The sequence below is a fragment of the Pelophylax lessonae genome (genome assembly GCF_965119305.1).
Source record: "Pelophylax lessonae genome assembly, chromosome: 2".
In the NCBI taxonomy this organism is placed as follows: domain Eukaryota; kingdom Metazoa; phylum Chordata; class Amphibia; order Anura; family Ranidae; genus Pelophylax; species Pelophylax lessonae.
Window position 1 is genome coordinate 61913446 of NC_138769.1, and position 23863 is coordinate 61937308.

Here is a 23863-nt window from a genome sequence, read left to right on the forward strand (position 1 = left end):
CAGGAAACTTGACAATTCTCCCCTGAAACTGCATGGGATTACTGCTTGTTTAGGTCTAGGAGACATAGAAAATAATATTTACCTACCCACGTCATCAAGAACTATGCAGGGTGCATAGCCCTGCACTAGACAGGGTGACACAGGGACAGTCCTTGCCAGAGCATGGGGGGGGGGGCGTTTTCTGTCAGGGGAGCAGAAGATTGAGTAAGTAAAAGTAATTTTACTCTCCCCTAGCATAAACCAGCAGATAGCCCTTTAGTGTGGGTGCAACCCCACTGCAAAGGAGAATCTTCAGATCTCCCGGAGATGGGCTTTAACTATAATATTTATAAAGCATTTCCTGTACATTCATTCAATATTCGGCAAATGAAAAATACATTGCTTGACTTTTGGCAACATGTGCTTAATGTAACATATGTCTTAGTTATAAAAAAATGGATGTTATTTTTCTTGCACATTGACATTTAGTGGACACATTTGAAATTATCCTGCACCAGAGTGGAGTTGTTGAATCCCTCTTTTTTGTTTTGTTGACTGGCTATTGAGAGTGCTCAACTTGTTCTCCTAAAATGGAAGTAAAGGCAAAAAGTAACCAACGCTAAACCTTCTCCCACCCCTATTCTAAGCCTAATCTGTCTAACCCTGTAAAGAAAAGATCGCTATACTTACCTGTTCTGAAGATACGTCTGTCCAAACTCCAGCAACGCCTTCTGTGTGCAAGAGGAATCCAACAATGGCTGGAAAATGCCTAGGAAGTGACGTAACCCATAGACTTACTATGAGGCTCCTGTTGTTGGATGCCTCTCTTACACACTGAAGCCACTGCTGACAGCTCAGCCTGGGACAGGAACAGAGTGGCTTCGGAAAAGGTAAGTATGGCAATATTTTCTTTACAAGGTTAGATAGATTAGGCATAGAATGGGGTTGAGAATAGGTTTAGAGTTAGTTCGTTTTTGCCTTTATCTCCACTTTAAGAAAACAGGTTAAGCACTCATCATAGTTAGGCTTTGCCTTTAGTTACACTTTAACACAAGTTCTGCACATCTAGGGTTATTTATTATTTTTTTACATCAATCAAAAATTAAAATAAAATGTGTCCTCCCACTTCAGAAATAACCAGTCCTGCACACCAAACATACCATCTGGTATCCCCGTGGCAAGGGGCAGAGAATCTCCCTGCTATATGAATGCCAGTTCACATGCTTTTTAACATTGGGTGCCTAAAAATGGCTCTAAAGGCAGAAAGTTTTTTTTTTTTTTTTTTTATCTTGATGTGGAAGATGACATTGTACCTTCAATCTAAGTTTTTATGTACAACAATAGCAAAATTCAGACTACTGTAGTTGTAACTGCTTTGTATTTTTGTGATTTGTCATTTTTATATAAATAAATATATTAAAACAAGAACAAGAGCCCAGATAAAGGAACTAGAAGGCAATCAGTTGGAGTTTCAGACATTACACCAAACTATAGTCACACAATACTTTCACTCCAGGAGAGAGGTGCATACACCAGGAGATTTATGTGTGAATCAAGATAAATCTCCCAGAAAGATTTTTGTGAAATTCCAGCTCTTGAATCAGCCATATCAGCTCAAAAACTAGCTAGTTTCGAGCAATGTAATTTAAACCGATTATTTGGAAATTTTTAGAACAATGCTTTTACTTGATTAGAAATAAATTATAAAGGTATGGCATAGTACTGCCTTGTAACATTTTATTATAAAAAGGGAGCTATATTATATTCTGTTCTTCCACTAGACAGCACTAGGTTGCATTATATAACACTGCAATGATGTTGTACGGGTTTTTGGTTTTGATCATCAATAGATTATTATTTTCAAACAACAGTTCCAATATCTCTTTTTGCTCTAGTTCAACAGATCCCATATACTCCTGACTCTGGGGGGGTTCTCAAGGAGGCTACACCCGCTGTGGGGGATAGGGTCCGTAGAGGGTCTGGAGACCTCTAAATTTTGAGGGGGGATTTACAGAGCACTGTAGGAGACTGTAGGGTACTGTGTGGGAGCTTGGGGGGCAGTGTGGAAAGCTTGACAGCACTAGGTCAATGTAGGAGGTTTGGGGATACTGTGAGGACTGAGGGCTCTTAGGGGGGTCTGGAAGGTGGAAAAGCATCGTTGGAGATTAGGGGATCTGCGGATGGCTGAAGAACCTCAGAGGGATGGGGAAGGGGGGGCACATTTTCTTCAGACCTGTTATCTGAAATAGGCTCCTACCTACCTCAGATACTTCAGATTCTATCAGTATAGACACCACTGAGAAGAGAAAATTATTCTCCCTGATCATGCAATGAATCGCACAACACTTGAGAAGAAGTACAGGATTTCTCTCCCTGGTGGATGCTTGCTCCACAGTGGATGCCCATACTGATGACAGATCTTCTACTGCTCTGCATCAAGTAAGGCATTGATTAAATGCCTCCTTGTAATGCCTAATGGAGCACCTGTGCTGGATTGCTTAACGTTCCAGCACAGGGCACTGTTATATTAGACATTACAAGAAATACTTGAGAAAAACATAACAATAATGTGGAATACAGTTAAAAGAGCCATTTACCTTAACTTTCAATCACTTTCTGTAGACTAACTTCAATAAACTGTTAAAATGTATTTCCTACTGTTTTTTTAAAGGGATACGGAGCCCAATTTTTACACTGTTATTACTATATGTGTCCATATGTGTTACTTAAAATAACTATAACTCAGCAAAGCAATTAACACGCTGACCAGTTCTGTCAAAAATACTTTCAGCAGGTTTATTATAAAAATATAAATGTTTGCACTACAAATCATTTTACATTAGTCAGAGGCCATCTAAAATTGCACATTCTGAAAACTAACTTAAACTAAGTCATAAAATCCATAAAAAGATAAACAAATCAAATAAATGCTGATTAGATCAATCAATGCAATTTATAATGAATGCTAAATACAGGCAGAAAACTAAGTATATCAACAGAAATAAATAATAGGCCAATTGCCGTTGAAATACCGACAAAATAATATTGAAAACACAATAATACGAATACTTTTTTTTTTTTTTTATGATTCCCATTCAAGTTGTTTTTATATTGATGGCCGTGAAAAAAAAAAAAAAAAAAAAAAAACTCTAGTAATCCAAAAGTAGAAATTTTTGAATGCTATGTTCTACATACATTATGTACAGAAAAGGCCAAGCCTTATTATGAAGAGTTGCAGACCTTGAAAAAGCAAGCTACGCAGTGTATACTGTAATATATATCGAATGCCGCTTACTGAATACATCATAACCGCAAGGTTGAGAAACCTTCATTATCATTCCCAAAACATCGAAATAAAAAATAAGGAAAAAGTCAATTTCATTTTACATTGGTATAAATGACCAGTTGAATGCAGGGTTCACGTTATTGCAACCTATCCAGTCCATTATGCATTGATTTGTATGCGCTACAGTAACATGCTCTCTTTCATAATGGATAATGGGAGACATACAGTATAGGTCTAGAAAAAGGAATCATGTTATGAATTGCTTAGAAAATATTCAGGCTGCCAATGTTAAAAAAAAAGGAAATGGAAAATACAGATTTAATAGGCACCTAAATGTCTGAAGTTGACTTCACTAATGAATTACACTGATGCAAAGAAGGCTCTTCATAAAAATTACTAGCATGCCCCCCCCCCCCCCAAAAAAAAAAGAAAAAAAATATGTATGTATAAAGAAACAAGATTATGAACATTATTAGCCACCCAGTGAAGTGAAGTGCAGTGAAGTGAATGTAGTATAGTATGTTCAATACGCAAATTGAATGTGATTATGTAGGCACAATATTAATAACTTACTAGAGAGATGAACATTTACTTGTGTTTTTCACATTTAAATGCCTTTTTATTTGTTTTTTTTTTTATCTCTCCACAGCAGTCAATTACTCCATTACCTGTTACTTTATTATTACTATATTACTTATATTCAGTTAATTAAATGTAACTAACTCACTGGGGAGAACAAGGACACTGAAGCCTGTGCAATAGCCAATAAGGTTTGAGCTAGAGTAAACGACATGTGGTGGATTATATGCAGCCTGTTCATTCAGTATTCCTTCCAGTACACTTCAGCAAATTGAACTATAAAAAAATGATGCATAGAAATTACAGGACGAAAACTATTTTTTGGGAAAAATACAACCTAATGTTGATTATCCAGGTTGACAAACTCTCTTTGAAAAATGTCCAGAAAGACGATTCTCTCTTGCTGCATTTTAGTGTGTTTTAGAGACTGGAGACAGAATGAATTATAAGGTAATTGCAACATAAAAGCTCATATTAGGTCCTTCAAATAAGAATTTTGCTTGCACATAATTGGAGGGATGAAGTGAACACAGCTAAGTGAACATTTACTTTTAAAAGTGAAAATTCTCTACTCCTTTAGTAGTGATCCTCTTTGGAAGTAACAGAAGTCTTCCTGTTTGAGATAAGTTTGAAATAAATTAAACAGCTATTTCACTCACATGTAATTGTGATGATTTACATCACAATTACATGTGAGTGAAATAGCTGTTTAATTTATTTCAAACTTATCTCGAACAGGAAGACTTCTGTAAGAGGATCACTGCCCATTTGTCATGCTTATATCCCAGTTGTTAATACTTGGTCACACATCACTAAAGGGTCTAGTTATAATGCAGTGAATGTGACTTTCACAAAACATTATCTAGTGGTGAATCAATCACTGTAACTAAAAACACATGAACCTGGAAGATGCCATTCGGAAAGAGTCCCCCTACAGTAAATGTTTGTTGAATGTCAAATTCAATGCTTTATAAGTATGCCCCTTTATAAATAGTGGATTTTTAAACTGGGTAAAAAAAGCTATACCACACCTACATACTGTATATGTTTACCTCGTTCTGAGCCATATATAACCACCAATCTGCATACAGTATCTCTATGCACAATATGCTACCATTCTTACATCTTAAAGAAATAGCTTCAGTCATTTTACGTCTACTCTTCTGCGCCCAGGATATCCTGGGAAATGCTACTTACCCTGTTTAGTCTTATTGAGACATGACTGCCCCAGACCAACCAACATTTTACTATAAATGCCTGCTGTCCCTATAGCAATATCCTTGAGATACTGTATATACTTAAGAAGTGATCTGACAATGATATATTAAAAATGAAGCAGTAGGAGCTGGAAGGTGGGGATCCCTAATGAGTCCATATAGCAGCAAATTATCATAATAGTTATACCAATTACTCTGAATTGTATCAGCTGAGGGATTGTACCAGTTATTGTCAACACAGGATTACACAATTTTAGCCACTATGGGCCCTTGTACAGGAGTTTCCTAGAATGTTGACTATTCCAATACTTATTTTAGTTTTTGTACTAAACTATATCTAAAGACAATGGTTTTGATTTCAATTGTGGATAGTATGTGAAAGCGTTGCAACCTAGGTTAAGCCTTTTATGCAGTCCATTTATTTGGTGGGGAGATTCTCTCTATTTGTGCTCTCTACGAGGGAGAGTAAGGGAAGAAAAGAGCATTTTGAGTTGTCATCAGAACATGATAGAGGAGAAATCCTTCCCGGTTTGACTCCTATTCTGGTGACAACTGGGTGAGAGCAAGAGATTTTCTCCTGTTTGGTCTATAGGACAGGAAATAAATAAAATTCTCCTCAATGGAAAGACACCTTACAGAGTTTTATCTATTCACTTTTTCACTTTTCTAATAAAAATGTTGGGCTTTAGATATATTCTAAGGAAATTCAATTTTTTTTAACTTCAAGGGAAACTGTTAGGAAGACTTAGTTTCCTTAGAGGGAAACTGTTCAGTCAGGAAGACTTATTTTTAAAAGATAAAGAACCGGGGGTTGCCATTCTGATCCCTTTGTTACTTTGTGGCTCACTGATACATGGAGCACCTCATATGAACAGCTTGTTGAAGGTAAGGGAAAGGAAAGCCTTTTTTGTATTCGTTAAAAAATCTTTAAATAGGAACTGTCAGGATTGGAAGGCTTATTTTAAACGTGCTAAGCACCTAACTGCATGGCTTGTTGAAGATCAGCGACCCAGTAGTAAAATAAGGATAGGGATGATGGCCCCAGAATTATCTTTTTTTTAAAAACAAGTTAATGATGGCCAGAGTCAGATCATCCACAAGCAACCTAGGCAGGAGTCTAGAGCTATTTGGATGTCCAGGGGGCCCAGCCAAAACCCTAATGCTTCTACAGTAAACCAGGGGTAGAGCGTAATTGGTCTAAGCTTTGCATCTGTCTTTTACTTTACAAGGAAGTATACACTTGTAGACAGTTGGGGATTTATTTACTAAAGCTAGAGAGTTCAAAATTAGTCACATTTTTGCATAGAAACCAATCAGCTTCTAACCTCAGCTTGTTAAATTAGGCTTTGGTAATATAACTTGGAAGTTGATTGGTTTCTATGTAGAATTGTGACTACTTTTGCACTCTCCAGCTTGAGTAAATAAAACCCTTGGTGCCTAATGGAACAGGCCGTGCCAGTGCAGACAAAGCAAATAGTGTGACTTCTATCTGTCACTGCAATCTTTATCAATGTTAATCAAAATGATGGGGTGACCAAAACTTACCTTGCTTAGAGCCCCATTCTGCCTTTAGGTATTTCTAATGCTCAAACTTTTTTTCTTTCGTTTTGAATAGAGTGATGAGGGGCTAGAACCCTATTGGATTTTTACTCTTGTATGTGCCCCTGCTGGTGGGATTCACCCACCCCTTTTGTCCTGATGATCACTGTCACCGGGACTAAAAGTAAGGGAAAATCAAATATTTAGAGTTGCCACCAGAACAGGAATAGAGTGGACATCTTCCAATGAAGATACTTGCTCTGGTCCCAAGTGTTTAAGAGGGGATTGTGTCTACAGAGACAAATCTATTTTTAGGTCCACAAATGGCAAAAAAAAAAAAATCAAAAACAAGTTGCATTAGATATACTTTAATCCATTTCTGGTGATTGCAATTGCCGTATTTGTATCCTGACAGGTTCCTTTGAAATTGACTGAGTTATTAAAATGTAGTTTCATCCATGTTTTGATTGATGGGATTTTAGTTTTTGAGATTTTTTTAATTCAACATGACAGATTTTGATTATTTCTGAATTATCTGGATTAAGCACATCACTATGTGCTTCACAGCTAACATAAGGCAGTAAAAGAAAAAAAAGGATTAAAGTCAAATCATCTATAAATAAATAAAACTAAAACAAAGAAATAAATATGCAGAGATCCACGGTGTATTATAATTCAGTATCTTTATAGAAAAAAACTATAAAAGATGGGGGCTCTTTAGGAATTTATCATTCCCTGTTATCGCTAAAGAATTTTGAAAAATGCACAGTAACAGCTGGTACAAAAGCAAGCTATGATTTACTTATACAACTGAGGCAGCTTGATAAATGTCCACAGTAACATCACATATATTGCTTAATACATATGTAAACTCATTGGCTGGACAGTCATAATAATATTGTTATTACTAATATTTGAAAATCGTCTTAATAAACTTTTTTCTTTTGTAATTAGAAAAATATGCAACAAATTTAAACAATAACTTGTCTCAGGTGTTTAAAATTAACTTGTGCCCAGACTATACACACTAAAGTATTGGCAGCAGTAAAATCCCTTTAAAGCCTTGGTTTATCTCTTTATCTTTAAGCATTGTGGAGAATATTTTTTCCAAAGTTTTAAAGTTCCCATTCTGTCCTGCTCTGATTTAAGAGGGAGCTGTTCATGGACCCCATGCTGAACAGACCATACGTCGCCCATATGAAAGGGGTCTTAGTCCCAGTTCACACTGGGGCAACTTGTCAGGCATTGTGGAGAAATTATTTTTCAAAGTTTTAAAGTTCCCATTCTGTCCTGCTCTGATTTAAGAGGGAGCTGTTCATGGACCCCATGCTGAACAGACCATACGTCGCCCATATGAAAGGGGTCTTAGTCCCGGTTCACACTGGGGCAACTTGTCAGGCATTGTGGAGAAATTATTTTTCAAAGTTTTAAAGTTCCCATTCTGTCCTGCTCTGATTTAAGAGGGAGCTGTTCATGGACCCCATGCTGAACAGACCATACATCGCCCATATGAAAGGGGTCTTAGTCCCGGTTCACACTGGGGCAACTTGTCAGGCATTGTGGAGAAATTATTTTTCAAAGTTTTAAAGTTCCCATTCTGTCCTGCTCTGATTTAAGAGGGAGCTGTTCATGGACCCCATGCTGAACAGACCATACGTCGCCCATATAAAAGGGGTCTTAGTCCCAGTTCACACTGGGGCAACTTGTCAGTCGACTTAGCCGCCTGACAAGTCGAGCTCCATTCAGTGTAATGGAACCGTTCTAATCGGAGCAACTCAAGTCGCTCCGACTTAGAAAAAGGTTCCTTCACTACTTTGGGGGTGACTTGCATTCACTTCTATTAGGGAAGTCATTTGCAAGCCACGCTGAGGTCGCGCTGCACGGGGCAGCTTCAGAGTCGGACGACTTTGAAGCCACTCCTGTGTGAACCCAGCCTGAGAGTCAGAATGAAACCAAAGTTGAATTCCTTGTGACTTTTGAGGATTTTTGAGAAACAATGACTTTACATTAATATCAGTTAGAGAAGCCAGGGTTGGCTTGGTTTAAAACTCTTGTGCTGCTTGTTAAGAATAAGTAAATGGTTTAATGTCCATAGTTTGGGCACAGGTTTACTTTACCTTTAGAATAATGTTTTACAAACATATATTACCTTGTATCATTCGATTAACTGCTTTAAATTGGAATCTTAAGTATTCTGTTTGCATTGACAATGTCATAGAATAAAGGAGAGAGATGGGAAGGCAGTTGTCAAGGTGGTATTTTTTTGTAAAGGTGATTTGATTTTCAGAAAATTTGGCCATAGACTATAATGGAAGCATTATAATGAAATTAAACTATGTAGTAAAACTAAAATGCGGTAACAAACATGTTTAAAAAAAAAAACACTAAATAAATATACATTTACAAATGATCAATAACTACTGAAAAGTATCACATTTCCTGCAAAGTGTTTATCACCAATTTAAAAAATATGTACTAAACCTTTTTGTTTTTTCTGATATTTGGAAAGAGTGAGGAAGGATTAGAATCTTTGCCAGGTCTCCTCACTTCCTCCTGTGTCACCAGGACAGGAGGAGAAAAGGACTTTTCCAGTGGGGACAATAGTCAACAGTATACATACTGCCACTAGATGAATTGGAAAGGATTTTAACCTCTGTCAGGTTTCTGTTGCTGTCTGTGTCCCCATTGAGTAGATTTGCTTACTTTGTGTTTTATCACTAAGACAAGAAGTTCTGGGAAATCTTGCCAATGGGGTCACAGGCAGTAGTAAAAATCTGACACAGGCTCTAGAGATTCCACATGTAATTCAAAACTAAAAATACATTTTGGATTGTGGATCACTTTAAACACACAATGTAAGAAACAATGAAAGCAAGTTTAAAGTCAACCTGTCATTGATAAAAGAATAGGTTCATATTTAAGGATATGTATGTCTACTTTATATGTACACACTTTTAGGTCTAAAGCACATTTTAAACCTTAATTTAGGAGTTTATAATATTAAAAATAGACTGTAACATTCTTTACTAGAAGAACCATTTGCGGTGTCTACAATTCCTGCCCTGTATGTTGATGTAAGAAGTAAGTAAGAATATTCTGAAATAATCTGAGCAAATTGTATTCCCTCAAAAATGTATCTTTTTTAAATGTATTTTCTAAATTTAAAACAACGCAAGCCTCTTCTTCTCTCTTTTTGGTTGTGTGTACTCATGGCCCATTCACACCAGATGCTGTGGGGCTGCACTAGCAGATATTACTGGGGTAGCCCCAATGCATAGACAAGGCAAATGCATTGTTTTCAATCATTTTGACAGCCTTATTTTGATGCAGTACTTTTTTTCACTGCAGCAAGTTGTGACATGAACCACTGCATTGCAAAGCCACCACAGTGCATAGAACTGTATTAAAGTGTCAATCATGGTGTCACAATAGTTATATGGTAATTACTTTTCATTATTACATTTATACTATGATTTTTCTGTACTATGTGTTTTAAACAACCCAGCTTACCATTACATTTGTTCAATTGTAATCTAACTTTGTACCTTCTACTCTCATTTACAATGCATTTTTCCTAATGTGCTGTATTTACTTGTGTTACAATTTTATACCTAATAAAAAGTTTGTAAAAAAAAAAAAGAATTTCAATTATGACAGTTCTATAAAAAAGTAAACAGTGTGATGCACTGGGTTTGGTCAATCAGGACTGCATAACACAGTGCACACAGCTGTGCAATCAGTGGGGCTCACTAGTGTAAATGTGCTCTTATCACCTGACTTTTTTCGCTTGCTAGTTGCATTTTGAAACCAAATAGGTTACTAAAGTTACGAAAATTCTCATACAACAGAATTAAAAATTGGAAGTGATATAATGTTATGCATTGTATTTTTGGACGAATGCTGTACTGATTAAACAAAACTTGTACTATCTGGTATCCTACAAGTACATTTTTCATTTTTGTCCCTTCGGATAATATCATATGAACTGTCGTGATCAGCTCTCGAAAGCTGTGCATTAACAATCAGATCATTGTACGATCGCTTTAAAATCAGTATTTGTCATCCGATTTTCGGATCACGTGTACGGGGCATTAAAATAAAATTCTGTAACTGCAGTTTTACCATTTGCAGCTGGTCAGAATTAGTTTTTTAGCCTTAAAGATGTTTCTTGGGTTGTGGACTTGTACTGTGTACAAAAAACAGAGCTGGCATGTGAGGGGCAGGGGTGTTTCTCAGTCTCATATTGTACAAAAACAAGAAGAAAAATTGCCCAAGGGACTTTAATGAGAGGCACCCCAACATAAAAAAAGGGAAGACAATGTGTATATAAAATATACAAAAAGGTTTTAATTATCTAGACCAATGGTGTAACATAAATTTACACAACTCCTAGAGGGAAAATGGATTGACATCTGGTTGGCCCTGTCTGGCATGATACTATTATATATTGAGAAGACACTTTTCATTGTCTATGATTCTCCATGGTCTACTATGTAATAGTGAAGATTGTTCTCAAGCATTTGTAATGTAAGTTTGGATTTGGGGTGTTTTTTTTTTTTTGTTTTGTTTTCTAACTTGTCTGTTATTTCTAGATCCTCCTCTGTGCATCTCCTGAAGAAGTGAGCTGTGACCTCGCAAAACACGTAGAGACATTTTTAGCACAGTATTACCTCTTGATAGCAAATGTCTTAGTTCTCTGTTTTTGTGTCATCATCTACTCTTGTATTCTACATGATTTGGCAATTGTAAATGACTCTGTTTTTAAATGTATGTTACACCGTTTGTCTAGATAAATAAAACCATTTTGTATATTTTATATACACATTTTCTTCCCTTATTTATATTGGGGTGCCTATCATTAAAGTCTCTTGGGCAAACTTTCTTCTTTTGTTTTTGAACTTGTACTATGTACCTGAACTTTGCAGTTGTACGTATCAAAGACATCCAGGAAAGTGCAATGCTCAGCTTACATTCCTAAAGTTCTTCTTTATTTTAGCAGAACCTATATCATAAAAAATAAGCAAAAGTATGACATACATTTTTCACATTTTGTGTAGGAGGGTGTTTTATAAAAATATAATACCTATCTTGAGCTACCCCAACTGTCCTCTCTCCAGAAGCATACTTATCTCAAAATTACAGGTGTGGCCCCATTTTGATTTCATCATGAACCTAAAATCTTCTGTCCCTAATCTGCATCTGCAAAGCAGCACTCCATAGACTTTTATGAGGCCTTGGCCTGAAACTGATGTCAAAAAAATGTCAATGAAAAGCCACTTTGCAGGTGTAGTCAGTACATTTTTGGTTGAGATGTGCTGAAAACAAGTGCTGAAGATGACAGCTACTGTCTTAGGAGGGAAAGCGAGGGAAAGCGAGGGGTAGTTTAGGTTATGGAAGAGGGAAAAAGGGGAAAACTGGAAAGGGCACTTTGATTTATGCATTAATCCTTAAAATGAAATGTGTCCTGAACAAAAAAAAGCTGCAAATAATAGATTATTTTTATTTTAGTAGGCAATAGTAATGTGATCATTTTAGGGGAGATTTACAAAGATGTATTGCATGAAGCATCTGTTTTATTTTTAATTATTAACTTTAGCAATTTTAGGTCATTTATCATTTGCATTGTGCATTTTTTGATATTTTGACATACTGAAAGTTGTAAGAAAAGGATTAGATATTATGAGGTGTTTTTAACACTACAACCTTCATCAGTATATTCCAGTTAGGTTAAGTTCTCATAAAATATTAACCCAATCTAGAGAAGGACCTATTTGAAGCATCTATATAACCAACTTAGACCATAAAAGGAAGAAATTGCCTTCTAGAAATAAGTAAGTTCTCCAGGCCTATAATCTGAACTAAAGCTCCACATTCCGTATTGACCCCAAACTTTTTATCTGGGTCAATCAAACCATTTCTAGCTCATTCTAAAGCCCTACCATGTTACTTAAACCACGTATTCTTTGTAATTTAGAATGGAATCTGCCTACAATGTAATTCCTGTTTTCGAAAAGTTGGGTAGGATTTTAATCTCCCTGAGTGTGTAATTCTCTCTAAATTCCCGCTATGGAGAGCTCCCACAATCCCCAGCACCCCAGTGATGAGCAAAGCTTGGCTTCTCAGCTTGGGCTGGATTGTCCAAAACAACAGAAAATAAAGGATAAGACACCGGCTTGTCATAACTCTGCTAATAATGGAAATTCCTCCAAGAGAGTCCCAGAACCCTGCAACAATTAACCATACTTAACTCTACCCCAATGTAAAAACCCATTTTAAATGGATTTTCTAATTATTTTTATAATAAATATTCTATTCTCTTGATGACAGGTTAACTTTAGGGTTGTTAAAACGCATTAAAAAACAAACTCCATAAAACTACTTAATTCTTTATAGTGTATTGCAAATCTTGTGACTTTTGCTCCTGGTCGACCCTGTGATCTTCTTCTTGTTTCATTGATGTCTGCTATTTTGACAGCCTAATTGTGGTACATTTTTCTTTAGTGACCGGAAATGCAGCCTTCCTGACAGAGAAATAGAAGAGTTTTCACTCCGATTTTAAGGCATGTTTACTCCAAAGTAAGAGCGTGTGAGGTTTACATTAAGTTCAAGCTCCCCACAGCGCGCTCTCAGTTTTTAGATTAAATTGCACCATATGTTTGAAGTGTAGCTTCCTGTACTTTATTATGTTTTACACATTAACAGGTCCATTCTTTATATGCAGTTCTTGAGGTTTGACTGCGCCCATCATTTGTTTTCGAGGGCCAATGATTGTGACTCCGACTGTCTTCATATCACTAGATTAAGAAGAGAAAAACACATGGTTAATTATTATATATTTTCAGCATTTAATCATGTCCACTAATTGTCTTCCATGAACTTACAAAGAAAGGTCTGCAAAAATCTGAGACTTTACTCCAGATATATATATATATATATATATATATATATATATATATATATATATATATATATATATATATATATATATATCTCCTGCTGGTGGCACTGCATCTTAGAATTAGCCTTGAATGTGTTCCTGGATGTCTTCCTGTAGCACAGTTCCCCCTAAACCTTTATCACCTACACTATATATGCAATATATCACAATAGCAGTATGCAGTATGCCACAATGCTGCCTTCAGGAAAGAACCCTATAAGTTCCGAAATATTGGCTGTATTTTCTCATGATATCTCATAATATTATATATTGTATTGTATATATTGTAGATATTGTATATTGTCATGATATCTTTCACAATAAAGAACTGAAAAGAAAAAAATATTGAGTGCTGATAACTTTTTGCAATGTAAAAAGGGTTCTATCCCTCAACACTCTAGCCACAAATTTTAGATACACTTAAAAGTGGACCTAAGGCAAGATTCACATCTGTCAGGGTGTGGGAATGGATGTAAATCTCACACATTCCTGCACCTGCATGCAGTCGCACAAAAACAGGCTACTTTTAAGAAAACATATGGGGCGCCATTAACTTCTAATGGCACCCCCACTCACTAAAAAAATGTGTTATGGTTTACATGGGGCCCCCTTTTAAAAAAGGTGCTGGGACCTTTCTCTTGCGAAAAATGCAGCTGTGCCCATCCAAATCCAGCACACAGAACCACTTATATGTGAACCTATCCTTAACCTGCAAAAGAAGCTTAGTGCCTTCTCCTTGGTCCTCACTTTTTAAAAATATCAATAAAAAAAAAACAAATAAAACTATCAATCATTATATGAGACAGCTGTGTACCTAAAAGGCCAATCACCAAGCATTAATGCTGTCACGTTGGAGGACAGGGAGGGGGGAGGTGGGACCGATGTTCCACCACACCTGGAAATCCCAGATATTTTTATTTGTTCCTAGTACCAGGAGAGCAAAAAAAAAAAAACCCCTGCAGGACAAAGGCATAATGAGCTAGTGTGCATCGCATACTAGCTCATTATGAAATACTTACCATAGAAAGAAGCCCCGACACAGTCGCCTGGACACCGCTGAGGCAGCTGACATCTTCCCTCGGCATCTCTTCCGGGTTCGGCGTCTCCAGTGCTGTGAGTAGCCGGAAACCGCGATGACGTCACTCCCTAGCATTGGAGTTCACTTTCCCACGCTAGGAGCCGGCAAGGAGCTCTGAAGGTCCTCCGGACCTTCAGAGCACATGCACCTCTGGTGTCAGCAGCTGCATGCAGGACGAATATCTCCTAAACTGTGCAGGTTTAGGAGATATTAATTTTACCTAAAGGTAAGCCTTATTATAGGCTTAACTGTAGGTAAAAGTTAAAAAGCGGAGTATACTACCGCTTTAAAAATAAAAATTATGGAAATTTGTACTTATTGAAAATACACTACAACTTTGCTTTATGAATTCTAGTTTCCAGACTTTGAGCAAAATCTCAGGAACTGGAAAATTGGTGAAATTAGGACAGAATCCAACTCAAAAGAACATATTTATAAATCTAAAGTACACCTAAATGAAGAAAAAGAACAAATGTAACTGTCGGATTTGTTCCCTTCATTATGCAGTGTGCAGTGGATCCAGGTTGCTTTCCTCTGTTGTACAGATTCTAAAGAGAGAGCCGTATACAAAGTGTAATAAAACCATTTTGTGTTTAAAGAAAGCATACTAATTACAAGAGACATGTGTAATTCCCACAAAGTACAATACTTCAGCACAGCTTTCCTAAACATTAGGCAAGTCCAAGGAACAATACATCTATTCTAGCTGATAGAAAATAAAATGTCATCTCAGGAAAGCCTCGGCAATCCCTCATCAATGCCGGGCATGTTCAGAGAGATGGCTGTTTAATGGGATGCTCATTTAGACAGGAAGAGTTTTACATAGTAATTTACTTAAAAACTCATCAGGTAATTATGCTCATTAGTAGTCCAACAGAATGTCATTTTTTCATTAGCTCTGGAGATCTCTGTGGTACAGTTCAATGCTCTCATGATGGAATTTACTAAGCTGCTGCTAGAACTATTTTCTGTAACGTATTTTCTGGGGGTCATTTGTGGACAGAAAACTTATTTTTCTTTTTTTTTCTTTTTTTTTAGCATATATTACATGAACACTACTCCACACTTATAAAGTGCCTGAACAAGGGCCTTAAGGGTAATACATAATATTCCAGGCAATAATGCTTCATCACTACAGACAATCAGCCTTGTGTATGAAAAGTGCCAGGTGAGTCAGACTTTCACTGCACTGGATTCAGTGTTGGCCCATCCATTGGGGGAGCAAAGGCGCTGCCCCCCCATCCATGCATCCGGTCGCCTAATCTACATGCAGGATGCTGGATGCATAGATTCCAATAGGGATTTTTTTAAGCACCTGATTAGAGCCAGAGCCTCTAAAACGTTGGGGTCGATTTACTAAAACTAGAGAGTGCAAAATCTGGTGTAGCTCTGCTCAGAAACCAATCAGCTTTTTTTTTTCTTTTTTTTGTCAAAGCCTAATTGAACAATCTGAAGTTAGAAGCTGATTGGCTACCATGCACAGCTGTACTAGATTCTGCACTCTCCAGTTTTAGTAAATCAACTCTTTTATCTTTTGAACTTTAAAATTTAATTCGACATCTATTAGGTATTCAATGTAGAATCGCCATCAGCAGCACAAGATCAGACAAAAGAGACATCCATCACATGTTACCGGTATACTAGTCTATCCTCTTTACAAAAGACTTCCCAAATGTCTGCCAGAACATATAGTGTAACCATGGGCAATATGCCATTCCCACTCAACTCTAAAATACACAATACACTCTGTAGGATTTAAACGTTACTTTGACCAGATTTAAACCTTCAAAGTCCCAGAAAAGAGCTTGATTCTATTGCAATACCGAGTACACATTTCCAGCTCCAGCTATTCTTTGGAGCACGGTTTCAAACCACACTTTCAGAACCGCTGACATTTATTCCAATATTTCAGAGTATTATAGTTTAAACTTGTCACTTGATCCTTTCTCTAATTATCCTTTCTTTGCAACTGACATTGAAGTTAGTATTTTGCTTCATATTTCTGCTAACACTCCCTCTGTCAGCTTTCAGACTTCTAAAAAACCCTTCCCTAAGGCTTCCTGGAAGACTGCTGCATAATCCTGGACAGAGATTTTGCTCATTATATATTGATAATATTACTTTGTAACCCTGATTACTCATCACGCACAGCACATTCACATAGTTTGAGTGAATGGAAAGCGGGAAATTGTATCATACTTACCGTAATTTCCCTTTCCTGGTGCCAATCCATGGCAGCATACCAATGATAGAGCTCCGCCTCGACTCCTCCCTCAGGGCTAGTGCATAGCATAAAAGACAAGAAGGTCCCTTCCCCCAGCATTCTCCTGTAATTTAGAATACCGAGGGTGGGAGCGTATGCTGCCATGGATTGGCACCAGGAAAGGGAAATTACGGTAAGTATGATACAATTTCCCGCTTTCCTGGTGCCTCCATGGCAGCATACCAATGATAAATAAATAGCTGACACGGGTGGGATAATGCACACACAAAAAATAAATTTTATTCAGACAGAGGACATGGCTAAGCTTAGTGCCTTCCTTCCAAAGTTTACAGTTGAAAGGGATCCTGGATCAATTCTGTAATGCCTGATGAAAGTATGGCAAGAAGACCAGGATGCTGCCCTGCATACCGTCTCCAAGGAGACGTTGGCCCTAGCTGCCCAAGATGCTGCTACAGCCCTCGTGGAATGAGCTTTCACCTGTGTTGGAGGCACCAACTTCTTGGATATGTACGTTTTTTTTTTTTGATTAGCTTCACTATCCAGGAGGCTAGAGTTCTGCTAGTGGCATCTTTCCCTCTATTTTTTCCGGTGAGGGATGATGAATAGTCTTTCCGATATCCTAAAAGATTTGGTGGCAGCCAAGTAGGCTTTCAGCACTATGGCGATGTCTAATTCGTGGCAAGTATCAGAATCCATGTCAGTAAAAACTGGCAATGCCCAGGGTTCTCTTAGGAAAGCTGATGACGCCACTTTGGGGACAAAGCCATGAATCGGACGGAGTTCCACCCTATCCGGGAAAAAGGAAATGTGTTCCTCACCAATTCCTAGTGAGTGGAGTTCCGAAATTCTCTTTCCAGATGTTATGGCTAAGAGGAAGACCGTTTTTAATGTAAGATTCCAAAGTGAAATTTGCTCTACTGGGGCAAACGGCTGATCTGAGAGGACCTCTAAAACGAATGAAAGATCCCATTTTGGAAAGGAGCGCCTGGCCGGAGGGCGGATTCTTAATACTCCTCTCAAAAAGGTCATTACTAAGGGGTCTTCTGCCCACCTTCTATTGGATGCGGCCGATTTTGCTGCTACCTGAACCTTTAGGGAGCTCAGACTAAGACCCAAATCTAGACCCGTCTGTAAAAAACTGAGGACGTCAATCGTAGAAGGAGAGATGGGGTTGAATCCTTTTCCAGAAGCAAAGGTTTGAAACTTGTTCCAGATTTTATTGTATACTGTGTTTGTGGAAGGCTTTCTTGCTCCTAGAAGGGTAGAGATGACCTCTGCGGAGCATCCTAGGTTTTCAAACCTCTGCCTTTCAGCTTCCAAACCCGAAGGTCCAGCTTGTGGGGATTCGGGTGAAAGATCCTGCCTTGGGATAACAGGTGAGGAAAGGAGGGGATCCTTGTCGGCGGTTCCAGGCTGAGATACATGGCTAGAGGGAACCATGGTCTCTTCGGCCATTAGGGTAGTATTGCCAAGACTTGGACTTCTTCCTTCAGAAGTCTTGAGAGAAAACTCGCAATCAGTGGGCGAGGTGGAAAGGCATAAGCCGTCTTGAAGACCCATGGGCATACCAGAGCGTCCACTGCTTCGGCCGATGGGTGAGGAAAGCGGGAGAAGAAACGGGTCAACTTGTTGCTCGGAGAGGCAAACAAATGTACCTGAGGATAGTCCCAGAGATTGACTATCTACTGGAAGATGTGGGGGTGTAGAGACCACTCGTTGCTGTCCGTGAAGTTCCTGGACAGCATATCTGCTTCCATATTCAAAGTGCCTGGAAGATACACAGCTTTCAGGCCGAGGAGATTCTTCTCTGCCCATAAGAGTATTGGCTCCACTTCCCTGAGAAGGGATCTGCTGTGTGTGCCCCCTTGTCTCTGAAGATAAGACACTGCTGCTCTGTTGTCCAGACGCAGTAACACTCTCTGACCCTTGATGATGGAAGTCAAGGCTAACAATGCTTGAAAAGCCGCTCTGATTTCTAGGATATTCGACACAACCCCGTTGGTAGGGAAAGGCCACCTTCCCTGTACCCTTGTCTCCCCGCAATGGGCTCCCCAGCCCTGTCCGCTGGCATCGAACGTAATTGTGATCCATGAGGAAGAGCCGATGTGATGCGATTTGGAAAGAATTGTTGCATCTGTCCACCAGTGTAGGCTTCTGATTGTTGACAATGACAGACTGATCTTTTGGGAAAGATGTAGTCTCTTCCACTGTGCCAGAAAGGCTACTTGGAAATGCCTCAGATGCCAGTGAGACCAGGGGACTAAAGGGATGCAGGCCGACATAGTGCCTATTAGACTCATGCATTGAGATGCTGTCAGGAAAGAACATCGCCGAACTTGGATCATTTTCTGAATAATGGCTTCCCTCTTCTGAGGAGGCAACGAAACTGAACTTTGTTTCGTGTTGAATAAGGCGCCCAGATAAATCATCTCTTGAGTAGGTATTAACTGGCTCTTCTGTAGGTTTATCAACCATCCCATTTCCGTTAATTCCTGCATTAACATTTCCTTGTGGACTATGAGCTGGTTTGGGTTGGAGGCCAGAAGCAAGATATCGTCTAAATAGTGGTAGACTCTTAGACCTCTCTCGAAGTGGAGCCAGGGATGAGACCAGTATCTTTGTGAAAACTCGTGGAGAGGTGGACAAGCCGAAGGGAAGGGCTTGGAATTGGAGGTGCAATTGTCCCACTGCGACTCTCAGGTATTTTGGAAAGAGGGGAGAATAGGGACATGCAAATACGCATCCTGCAGATCTATAGAGATCATCCAGTCCCCTGGCTGGATGGCATGGATAATCGTTTGCAGGGACTCCATTTTGAACTTTGAGAATAATGTGTCGATTTAGCTTCTTTAGGTCTATAACAGGTCTCCAACCTCCTGTTTTCTTTGGGACCAGAAAAAGGGTAGAATAGAATCCCTTGAAGCGCTCTTCCGAGGGAACAGGAACTGCCGCTTTCTGAAGCTGGAGAGATGACAGGAAATGAGACAGTGCTTGTGCCTTTTCATGGGAGGTCGGCCACGTTGTCTGTTGGAACGAATCTTGAGGAGGATGACCCAAAAAACTCCAAAAATGGCCCTAACGAATAGTCGATAGAACCCAAGGATCCTGGCAGTGGCTTGCCCAGATTGGAAAAATTGTTTTAGCCTGGCCCCCACTGGGAGGGACAAGGCTAAGTTGGCGTCAAAAAGGTGTTGGCGCCTCTTGGGGAGCGGTAAGGACTTTATTTTTTCTGGAATTTAGGAAGGAAGCTTGAGTGCCTCTCCAGGGTCTCCTGCCCTCTCTGGCCTGTTTTGGCTGTCTGTAATCCCGCACATTAGATGGATGGAATCTTGCTGTAAATGGCCTTGACTTGCGAGCCCTTCTGTCTTGTGGAAGCATGCCCGATTTTCCGCCCGACACTCTAAAGATGGCTGTATTTAGTTGTTCCCCAAACAAATTTTTCCCATCAAATGGAATCTTGCACCAGTTCTGTTTGGATGCAGGATCAGCTATCCATGGTTTAAGCCATAAAGCTCTTTTTGCCATCACAGAATGGAGCATAGCTCTGGCTGAGCAGCGGATGGTATCAATTGCTGCTTCTCCCACAAAATCTGCCAAAATCTTGAGCTCTTCCAGGGCTTTGATTATGTCCTCCTTTGGGACATCCCTCCTTAATTTCTCCCATTAAAGGGAAATAGATCTGTTTCCTTTTAAGGAATGGAAAATAGGATTTGGATTTTTGAGGAGTGTGATCTTCTACCTCCTCCCAGGCAATAGCTTCTTTGACCGCCTGAATGAAGGGCTGAACCAAGGTATACTGGAACCCAGATGGATCCCGTTCATCTGAAGATCCCACCGAGTCTGACTCCCTGGCTGGATGCTCTACCGGATGTAAAGGAGTAATAGTTGCAGAGGGACAGGGCCTTTCGGTATCTGGAACATGAGCAGAAGATTCGGAAACAGATTGGGTCGGAGCCAATGCTCTGAAATTGAATCCCTAAACCGACTGTTTGATCAAGTCTACTACTTGTTTGCTTTCCTGCTCCCGATTGGCCGCATAATCTCTCAAGCAGTCCTTGCAGACTAATTTATCCGGGAGGGGATTTGCGCCACAAGCCCAGCATTTCTTCCTGGAAGTATGAGGAGGGGGAGATGGGGAATAGTCCCGCCTCCTTGATCTTGATCTTCCAGATCTATGTTGTGAGGATCGGAATCTATATGGACTCTCGTCATCTCGATATCTTGAAGATTTCTCCGATCTCTTGGAATGGGCAGGGCTGGTGAGAGAGGGAAAATTCCCATCACTCAAAGGCACATGCTCTCTTTTTTTTTTTTTTTTTTTTTTTAATACTCACGTAAAGTTGGTCCCATACCTATCAGAAGTGTGAGGATCTTTTGCATGAGATGAGTGACTCATGATGGCTTACGAGCAGCAGGGTCAGGAGAGAGAGGCAGAGAGAGAGAGAGAGAGAGAGAGAGAGAGAGACAGAGACAAAAAATCCCCATTTTTTTTTTTTTTTAAAGACAATAGGGATGAAGAAAAAGAAAAGAGAGAGGGAATAAAACTGTCAGACCTATACAAGACAGATACCCATACATACACGCATATACATAGACGCACACACATATATATATACACATACATATATATATATATACATACATACATAGCTGCACAACTATACCCACAGATATACCTGTACAGATTTTAAATAAAAATTTACTTTACCTAAGGGCAGGGAAAGGAGCACTTGAAGATCTTCTCATAGAGGCAGATCCCAGCAAGATGCCTCCTTATATCTTTAATTAGGAAAAGGGAGAGCCTAATGGACAAAACTGCTGCTCATAGTTTACCTTGATTGCTTTAGGGAAAGCGAGCACTGCTTTCCCCCAACAAACATGGCCGGCGACTAACACACTATACAATTTTCTTTAGATTTTTTCCTCCAGACCTACCAAAACCATATAACATGAGGCCAAACCTAAACACCCCCAACCTGCATGCAATCAGGCAGGCCCCTGCACCACACAGAAAAGACAAATCTAAAGGAAATCTGACAACAAAAGTTGCACAGTGTGTATCCAGCTTAAGAGGTAACTTTTTGGGAAAAAGGACAAACCCCTAGAAAAACGCATTACTACCAGAATATAAGGAAGAAAAAAAAAAAAAATAACAAAATATGCCTTACAAATAACATCATTTAGTGACAGTAACCTGAAAAAAGGGGAGAAATGGAAAATAAGACATTGATAACACATACAGTAGCCTTAAAGAAACCAGTGAAATATATAAATGAAACAGATAAAATAAAGGGAAAACCTGACCCGGCTGTTTTGCAGAAACGACTCATCCATAATTTTCCAGAAACTGCAGACTGCGTTCCTATGAGGAAACTCTGCTTTGACCCCAAAAGATCCACAGAAGGGGTTCCCTGCCTTATTAGTGCTATGAGCGACCCAAGAGCAGGGACTGCGTCTGGGAGAGGCTGAACCCAGCGGAAGCTGCCAAACTAAGTAAGGCAGAGGTAGGGACATACTGCTAACTCTTCACCAGTTCCAGAGGTATGAGGAAAAAAAGGAGAATGCTGGGGGAAGGGACCTTCTTGTCTTTTATGCTATGCACTAGCCCTGAGGGAGGAGTCGAGGCGGAGCTCTATCATTGGTATGCTGCCATGGAGGCACCAGGAAAGCTAGTTACCAGAATGGAGCATGATGGGTAATTTGCAGGGTTTTCTGAGGTGTCCACAATGACTGGGGTAGTTTTATAAGGGCCATTAAATTAAACTATATACATATATATATATACAGTATGTCACAAAAGTGAGTACACGGCTCACATTTTTGTAAATATTTTATTATATCTTTTCATGTGGCAACACTGATGAAATTACACTTTGCTACAATGTAAAGTAGTAAGTGCACAGCTTGTATAACAGTGTAAATTTTCTGTCCTCTCAAAATAACTCAACACACAGCCATTAACCAGTTACAGGCGCTTCCGCCCTCACTCGGGGGCCCTCACCATGCACGGGGCCGCCGGGCATCCGCGATCGCACTGATTACTGTAGTAATGTCACTGTTTCCCCAAAAGTGTCAAAAAGGTCAGTTAGGGGTGCGATCTGTCTGCTGCAATGTTGCAGTCCTGCTAAAAATCGCAGATCGTCACCATTACTAGTAAAATATAAAAAAATAAATAAAAATGACATAAATCTTTCCCTAGTTTTTAGACGCAATAACTTTTACACAAACCAATCAAAATACGCTTATTGCGATTTTTTTTTTACCAAAAGTATGTAGCAGAATACAAATTGGCCTAAAAGGATGAACAATTTTGATATTACATTTTTTTTTTTTGGGAATGTTATATAGCAGAATGTGAAAAATATTGTTTTTTTTTTTCAGAATTGTTGCTTTTTTTTGTTTATAGCGCAAAAAATAAAAATCCCAGAGGTGATCAAGTACCACCAAAAGAAAGCTCTATTGGTGGGCGGGGGCTGGGGGCGGGGGGAAACCCGCTGGCAACAAAAGAGAGTACATTCCTAAGGTAAAATATCAAAATTGGGCTCAAAGTGTCAATATTTTGTGTGGCCACCATTATTTTCCAGCACTGCCTTAACCCTCTTGGGCATGGAGTTCACCAGAGCTTCACAGGTTGCCACTAGAGCCCTATTCCACTCCTGCATGAGGACATAACAGAGCTGGTGGATGTTAGAGACCTTGAGCTCCTCCACCTTCCATTTGAGGTTGCCCCACAGATGCTCAATAGGGTTTAGGTCTGGAGACATGCTTGACCAGACCCTCAGCTTCTTTAGCAAGACAGTGGTCATCTTGGAGGTGTCTTTAGGGTCGTTATCATGTTGGAATACTGCCCTGAGGCCCAGTTTCCGAAGGGAGGGGATCATGCTCTGCTTCAGTATGTCACAGTACATGCTGGCATTCATAGTTCCCTCACTGAACTGTAGCTCCCCAGTGCCGGCAGCACTCATGCAGCCCCAGACCATGACACTCCCACCACAATACTTGACTGCAGGCAAGATACACTTGT

The 23863-nt window shown here is 39.3% G+C and overlaps 1 protein-coding gene across 2 annotated transcripts in view; it reads right to left on the reverse strand.

Annotated features, from left to right (window-relative positions):
• Window positions 1-12886: 12886 nt before the first annotated feature.
• The window catches only part of EPHA3 (EPH receptor A3), a 499175-nt gene continuing 488198 nt past the window's right edge, over window positions 12887-23863 (reverse strand). For both annotated transcript variants that reach the window (XM_082244783.1, XM_082244782.1), the window contains exon 17: window positions 12887-13394. In XM_082244783.1, the coding sequence (XP_082100909.1) occupies window positions 13289-13394 (106 nt within the window). In that variant the 3' untranslated portion in view covers window positions 12887-13288. The remainder of the gene's footprint in view (window positions 13395-23863) is intronic.